The sequence below is a fragment of the Plecotus auritus genome (assembly GCF_963455305.1).
Source record: "Plecotus auritus genome assembly, chromosome: 4".
Classification (NCBI taxonomy): Eukaryota; Metazoa; Chordata; class Mammalia; order Chiroptera; family Vespertilionidae; genus Plecotus; species Plecotus auritus.
In genome coordinates this window covers 120,770,617-120,778,284 of record NC_137775.1, presented here as the reverse complement: position 1 = coordinate 120,778,284, position 7,668 = coordinate 120,770,617, and the positions used below count along the sequence as shown (strand labels likewise).

Sequence of the window (7,668 nt, the reverse complement as noted above, 5' to 3'; positions counted from 1 at the left end):
AGCGAATTGAGCAATTATCTAGTTTACCTTCTCCTCTTGGAAGTTAACGATTGGCGAGATCTTGGCTGCGCTATTGACACAACACTTTCTATTGATAGAAATAAGTAGTGATTGTCCCTGAGTCATTGGTGCATCAAGAACTCTGCGATGGGATGGCGGGAGTCCATTGGGCTGGGCAGGCAGGTTCGGCTGGTGATGCTGGGGAGGAGGAGGAGGAGGCTGCTGGCGGTGATCGCGCCCGTCCCCCTCTCCGCAGGTCTGTGACAAGCAGAGAACAAGGCAACGACAGCGCAGCCCGGCCTCGGCTGACGGACGCGGGCGGCTCAGACATGGACAGTGGCTGCCACAACGCGACTGCCAAAATGTTAGCGACTGCTCCGGCCCGGGGCAACGTGATGAGCACCTCCAAACCCTTGGCTTTCTCCATCGAGCGGATCATGGCGCGCACCCCCGAGCCCAAGGCCCTGCCGGTCCCCCACTTCCTGCAGGGAGCCGTGCCCAAGGGGGACTCCAAGCACTCTCTGCATCTTAACTCGTCGATCCCTTGCATGATCCCCTTCGTGCCTGTGGCGTACGACACGAGCCCCAAGACTGGACTGACAAGCTCGGAGCCACGGAAGGCGAGTCTGGAGCCTCCGGCGGCTCCGGCAGCGGCGCCCGCTGCGCCCGCGTTCAGCTGCAGCGACCTGCTGAACTGCGCACTGAGCCTCAAGGGCGACCTGGCCCGCGACGCCCTGCCTCTGCAGCAGTACAAGCTGGTGAGGCCGCGGGTGGTCAACCATTCTTCCTTCCACGCCATGGGAGCCCTGTGCTACCTGAACCGCGGGGACGGCCCGTGCCACCCGGCAGCAGGCGTGAACATCCACCCGGTGGCCTCCTACTTCCTCAGCTCCCCTTTGCACCCGCAGCCAAAAACGTATTTAGCCGAAAGGAATAAACTGGTGGTCCCGGCCGTGGAGAAGTACCCCTCGGGAGTAGCTTTCAAAGACTTGTCCCAGGTGCAGTTGCAGCATTACATGAAAGAAAGCGCCCAGCTCCTCTCGGAAAAAATCGCTTTCAAAACCTCCGACTTCAGCCGAGGCTCTCCGAATACCAAGCCCAAAGTCTTCACGTGCGAAGTGTGTGGAAAGGCAAGTACCATGAAGAAAGGCGTTCTCCGCCCCCCCCTTCCTTCCTTTCTTCCTTCCTCTTAAAATTTATTTCGTAATTATATGTATATAGTTGTTATAAGGTCATCTCCTCCCTCTGCCCGATTTTATTTCCCAGTTCGTACGTGTTGGACTAACCTGTTCTACATGTGTTTAACTTTAAGGTCTTTAACGCTCACTATAACTTAACCCGTCACATGCCGGTGCATACAGGAGCCAGACCCTTCGTGTGCAAAGTGTGTGGAAAGGGGTTCCGGCAAGCCAGCACTCTGTGCAGGCACAAGATCATTCACACCCAGGTATGTTCATCTCTCTGCGTTCCGTCTGGTGTACTCCGGGGCAGCTTGTAGAAAACGGCCGATAAGCTCGTATACTTCACTGCAAGGTTTGTTTAAACCGGGCCCGCTGGTCACAGGAGATGGCATGCCTGGATCGCTTGCCTTTGTTCTTCTTAAAAGCGCGAGGGAGAGCATGCCTGGGTTTCTGAGTTTACAGGACTGCACTTAATAACAAAACACCTCAACTTCTTTGCTTTTCCTCCCTCCTGTTTAGGAAAAGCCTCACAAATGTAACCAGTGTGGCAAAGCATTTAATAGAAGTTCCACTTTGAACACACATACCCGGATACACGCAGGCTACAAACCGTTCATATGTGAATTCTGTGGCAAAGGATTTCATCAAAAAGGTATCAAATCATGGAGACGTCTTCACGGTAGTCTTACCAAAAACCCCAATGGTTTGCGGATGTTTTAGAAAATGATTTTTAAAGCGCAGCTAGTTAACTGGTTTATGTGTTGCTTTCCCAGCCTCCTACCTGGAAGTCGTGTTAGTCTTAGTAAAAGGAAGGCTGCATATACCAAGGGGGTATTTTCCCTAGCTACTTGTTCTCATAGTAGATAATTGGATTGATAAATACAATAAAAGGTGGACGGAAGGGCCTGCTTGCTGCTGTTTATAAATAAACGCGGGGCGAGAAGTGCAGGCGCCGTGGAGCCCTGCCCTGGCAGTGGGCTGTCCGAGCTGCGGCAGCTCTTCCTCCAGCCTGGCCCTTCCACCCCTCCGCGCCCTCCTGTTCCAGGCCTCTATTCAAATCCGCCTGCCTGTCATTTGTGTTTTTCAGGGAATTACAAAAACCACAAGCTGACCCACAGTGGGGAGAAGCAGTTCAAGTGCAATATCTGCAACAAGGCTTTCCACCAGGTGTACAACCTCACCTTCCACATGCACACCCACAACGACAAGAAGCCCTTCACCTGCCCCACGTGCGGCAAGGGCTTCTGCAGGAACTTTGACCTCAAGAAGCATGTCCGCAAGCTGCACGACAGCAGTCTGGGGCTGGCCCGCACCGCGGCCTGGGAGCCCGGGGCGGACCCGCAGCCGGCAGCGCAGCAGCCCGCTCCCGCCACGCCGCTGCCTCCGCTGCCCGCGCAGCTGCCGCCCCCTGGGCCTCTGCAGCCCGGGCTCCATCCGAGCCACCAGTGATCAAGGCCAAAGCCCCTTCCCAGTTCAGCCCAGCTTCCCAACACTGAGGCGGCGGCAGAGTGCAGCTGGACCTCCAGATCGAGCTGGTCTGCAGACCCCAGGGCATGTTGGGCCCCACACATTGGCGCCGACCAGAAAGAAGCCTCCGCATTGCTCAGCCTTTGCCTCTTGCATGCACCTGATACATGTCTCTGTGTATTATATTCTATACCATAGGCACTGACAAGTATGAAAAAATTGGGGGGGGATTGTTTTTCTGATTGTTTTTTTTTTTTAATTTGGAAAGACTTTTCATCTCGGTGGAGAGATGGTGTTTGTTTTGTTTTTTAAAAATTCTGCTGTATTTATTGAGATCTATATTATCCTACCCAGGAATGCTGCACCATTTTAATTTTATTATTGTATATAGTTTCATTGTGCTAATTCTGTGGTCAAATGCCTGCCAATTGTTTATAATCATTTCCTCTTTCCTTGAAGTAACAAAACACTGTGTGTATGTTACACACACACACACACACACACACACAGAGATGAGTGTACCTGGAAAGGTCCATTCCGCACTGAACACACACACACACACACACACACACACACACTTACACATCAGATAAGTATGGTTCATGATGAATGAATTTGAATTTTGCTTTTGACTCTTGCACGTGAAAATGGATTCATTGACTGTTAGAAATAAATACTGGGAATGTGCTTATTTAATCATCAGCTTCAGGGCTCTGTTCACATTATTCACCTGAAGATCTCTATCCGCCTCATCCTTCCCCCTTTTAAAAAGTTCAACTCTGTGACAGTATCACCTAATGCTTGATCTGAAAACTTGATCAAAAGCAAGAGCAGTCTCTCCAAATATTCCCAACTTCAGTAAAGTAATGAAATTTGATAAAGTTCAGATGTGGCCTTTGGTGGCGTTTGGTAAGAGGCATCATGCCTTGGTCCTGGGCCATCTGACAAGCTTGCGGTGCTGCGTGGGCGGGGGGCACCTTATTTAGGAGATGCGTGTGGCATACACCCCAGGGCAGTAAAACCGTGCCTTGTCAGGGGTCGCTATTGTTTGCATCCTGAAGGGACGTACTGACTTGTCCACAGCTGGCAAGGGAGCCGCCGTGTTTTGAGGCATGTATATATGTTTATAGATGAATATACTTCCATCCAAGGAGTGAGCGTGAATGAAACCCAAACTGTGGCGGGTGCCAGGTCCTTGAAACGCTTCAAGTGTTAATCAGCAGCTCCGCTGCGAGTTTGGGCTCTGGTGTTTTCTAACTGCAAGTCTCTCCTGTTCTCCTGCCAAAACAGTGAAACAACTGCTAAAGACTTTAATTAAGAGGGGTAATTAGTTCAGATTTATCAAAGACGGGATGTTATACTATTAGCTGCTCAGTAGACGCTGCCAGACGGGCTCACAGCCCAGCACAGACATCCCTCCGCTTTGGGGCCACATCCGGAGAGAACTGGGGGAGCGGGCAGGGTCCCCGCCTGGCCACCGCGTCCCCGCCGCCCCTCCAGCCGGCGGGTGGGTCTCTGCCCCTCCCTGGGCCCCGCGCTCCCACCGGCCCCGCCGCAGGGGAAAGCCCGCGGATCCGCACCTCGAGCGCAGGCCCCTGAGAAACCCAGGACAGCCTTCCCGCGCCCGGGGTGGAGCGCCCGGACGGCGGCCGGAGAGGCGCCGCGAAGGAGTTGAAACTGGCGGTCCCGCCTCGCTTTTGTGTTCCTTGCGGCGCTTAAGGAAATGGGGCGCCCGGAGGGCCGCTCGCGGGGTGAAGGACCGAGAGGGGCGAGGCGACAATATCCTTGGCAACCAGAGCCTGCATTTCCAGGCGGGGAGGGATTGATGGCTGCAGGGGCCCAGAGCCGAAGACCAGAGGGGCTCCCGGGAGGCCCAAGAGGCAGAGGGGTGACAGAGCCCGGGCGGGACGATCGGGCCCCGCGGAACATCGAACTCAAGTCCCACCCGAGCCCCTTTCAGGGTGGGGGTGCCGGAGACCTCCGCCCGGAGTTGGACCGCAGGGCCCTGGGCACAGGAAAGTCCCGATTCCACGTGCAGACTTCAGAGGCCAGACTCACGGGATCTTGCCCCAGGTTGCACGCCTTTCACCCTCCCATGCCCCTGGGGCCCAGCAAGCATTAGATCGAATCCCTACGTGTCAGTGTCCCTCACCTCCCTACACCCAACCTGATCCGTGTTAATTTGACTTCGGAGAGGTATGGGTTGTTTTGGAATTCCCCAGTTGGGTGGATTCTGAATCTGAGCGGCTGGCAGAAGTGCCATCTCTCCCTGAATATCGCAGACAACAGAAAAATCTTGTCCCACGCCCTGGCCACATTCCCACACAGCTGCCCAGCCACAGACGGAGTTTAGGGACATGCCCCCTAGTTTGTGGGTAACCAACCACCTTTGGAGGTGGCTTAGTCGGATCTTGAAAGCATTTGTTCTCATTGAGTAAATTGAAGGAGGTCAGGGATTATCATAGGAGACAGAAAATGGCCTTTGCTTCTTAAACTTATTCTCAGTAATTATTTGAACTTCTTCTCAAAACCCCAGTAGGTAATTCTTCCAGACTTTTAAGGTGGCAGGATTTTACTGGTTAAAAACAAAAGGAATATTGTTGAAGAAAATTACTAAGCCATAAAATACTTCCAGTTAGGAAATACTTATATGGTGGTCCCATCTTATAATACATGCCAGTATGCTTTGGCTTATATTGAAAAAGGAAGTCTTCTGTGGAAAGAAATAATTGGTCAGTGGGGGAAGAAGGAGAGAGAGAGAGAAAGAGAGAGAAGCAGAGAATCTCTTATTGTAATCGGGAATGACTCTGTATAGGTCTAATTTGGTGGAAGTTACAGAAAAGGCAGGCAAAAGGAAGCAGTTGTCTGTCTGTTTGAGTAGCCTGAAGTGGTGGTGATTAAGTAGGAGAAGCTGCAAATAAATTATCTAAAATAAGCACTCAAGAGATTACTTGTCAGGAGATGAATTATCAATAAACTTTGATTTATGACAAAGCTGGTAGAGCTTCTAACCATCAAGGAGAATCTCTTTAAGGATGGTCTGACTTTAGAGATGAAGTTGGAGGTGGTAAAAATGGATGAAGAAGGATACTAGCGAATGGTCAATGGAAGACTTTACAGTTCTCTGCCATCTGACAAGTATTAAAAGGCAATTTTCCCTCCTTTATTATCTAATCTCTGTGTGTATCTGTGTGCTTACTTGAGTGTTTATGTTTGTTCAGGAAACAAGTACCCTAGAAGTACAAATAGCAAGTTGGCTGATCCCAATCCACCTTCTTTTTACTAGAGTCAGCCAGCAAATTCATGTAGTAAGGTAGAGTGGCCAGTGTTCACATCACCTGCAGGGAGAATGATTTACCTTCAACTCTCTTTATTGGAATTAACTTTTCATACAGGGAAAGGTGGCCTGTGGGGCTGTAGGGACCAATTTTAGAAATCTACTAATCTGGGGCCTTATGTTTTGTTCAGTTTTGAAAATCAGAATAGAGAACAAATGAATAATGTAAATAGTTCATTCCCTACAAATTTTATTTTAATACAGAACCCTAATCCTGACTTCTAGTAACTTCATCCTCCAAGGAGATAGTTTGTTCAGACTTTCAAAATTTTAATTTGAGAACAAGTTATTGTGCAAGATTAAGACTAAGGTGTCAATTTCTCAGCATTACTTAGGGGCTTCATCAAAGTACTTGTTAGTAAAGTTAAAAACTTGGTGAGTTTCTTTTTAAAAAATATATTTTTATTGATTTCAGAGAAAAAGGAAGAGGGAGAGATAGAAACATCAATGATGAGAGAGAATCATTGATTGGCTGCCTCCTGCACAACCCACAATGGGATCAAGCCCACAACCCGAGCATGTGCCCTTGACCAGAATTGAACCTGGGACCCTTCAGTCCGCAGGCTGACACTCTATCCACTGAGCCAAACCGGCTGGGGCACTTGGTGAGTTTCTTATCAAGCTTTGCTCTTTTCCAAATGAATCCATCAGACACAATGGAGTCATAATTCCCGTCATAATATACCCTGTGATAGATACCCTTTATATAAGTGCAGTTAGCAATAACAGAAATCATCATTTATTATATTTGGTGATGACTCAAAGCATTGACTAAATTATAATTCTAAAGGGTCTATTTTGTCTTTGTAAAGTACTCATCCCAAAATATACAAGATACAATATGAAATAGAAATTATCTTAAATTCAAAATTAGGAAAGAAACAAAAGTTTTCTTTATCACTTTACAAATCCTTGTACTGGGTAAATCTTTGTTTAATTGTAAACACGAAGTTTATAATTTTAAGGGATCATGACTCACTCTCTTACCAAATAGTGCATTTTTTAAAGCATGAAAATGCAAGACAAACCTAAATGTTAATGAATAAAAATGTGAAGTTGTTGAGCCGTCCCCCCAAAATTTTTGAACCAGATAAGACATTGTCTTTTTGCTATGATTTGGCTGAAACCATAGATTACTTTCACACTAGAAATTATATGTTTTCATTCAGTTAATTAAAAACAAAAAATCTAACCATATTTGGAAGTAGAAAATATCTTATTATGAATTTGATTGTTTCTAGAAATCAAGGCACATGTCCATTCCAACTCCAGGGCAAATGAACTAAAAACAAAGATATATTAATTAACACACTGGTCATCTGTGTACTCTTGGTGATGAAACAGTTGCCAGTTCAAGCCAGTTCAAGTGAAGGGTTATCTCACTTCAGGCAATAGAGAAGAAGAGAAGAGGAAGCCAGGTGTTTAAATGACCTTGATGGAAAAATCTACCTCTGTTATTATATTTTTCTGTTTGCATTGTGACATGATGCCCATAACAAACTTTGAGGAAAAGTCAAAATCCATCATACATTTGAATGGGCACAAAGTTATCACAAACAATCGTGTACTTTCTGGTCAAGTTTGAGGTGACATTGGTGTCAAATGAAACCATGTTGCTATTGGTCTTATGGAGATTAAGTTACTAAATAAAGATGAAATAGAATTCTGTCAATAGAAGTCTTC

The 7,668-nt window shown here is 47.8% G+C and overlaps 1 protein-coding gene across 2 annotated transcripts; it reads left to right on the top strand.

Annotated features, from left to right (window-relative positions):
- Positions 1–263: 263 nt before the first annotated feature.
- Positions 264–2,630, top strand: FEZF1 (FEZ family zinc finger 1; the record flags this gene model as incomplete). 2 transcript variants are annotated; one of them, XM_080664639.1, is made up of 5 exons in its annotated part: positions 330–758; positions 909–1,130; positions 1,313–1,447; positions 1,701–1,833; positions 2,269–2,630. In XM_080664639.1, 5 exons carry the CDS (start codon positions 330–332, stop codon positions 2,628–2,630), a joined length of 1,281 nt encoding a protein of 426 aa, XP_080520765.1. The 2 variants fall into 2 exon arrangements, with proteins under 2 accessions (XP_080520766.1, XP_080520765.1); XM_080664640.1 differs by having other exon boundaries at positions 264–1,130.
- Between the last annotated feature and the right edge of the window lie 5,038 nt (positions 2,631–7,668).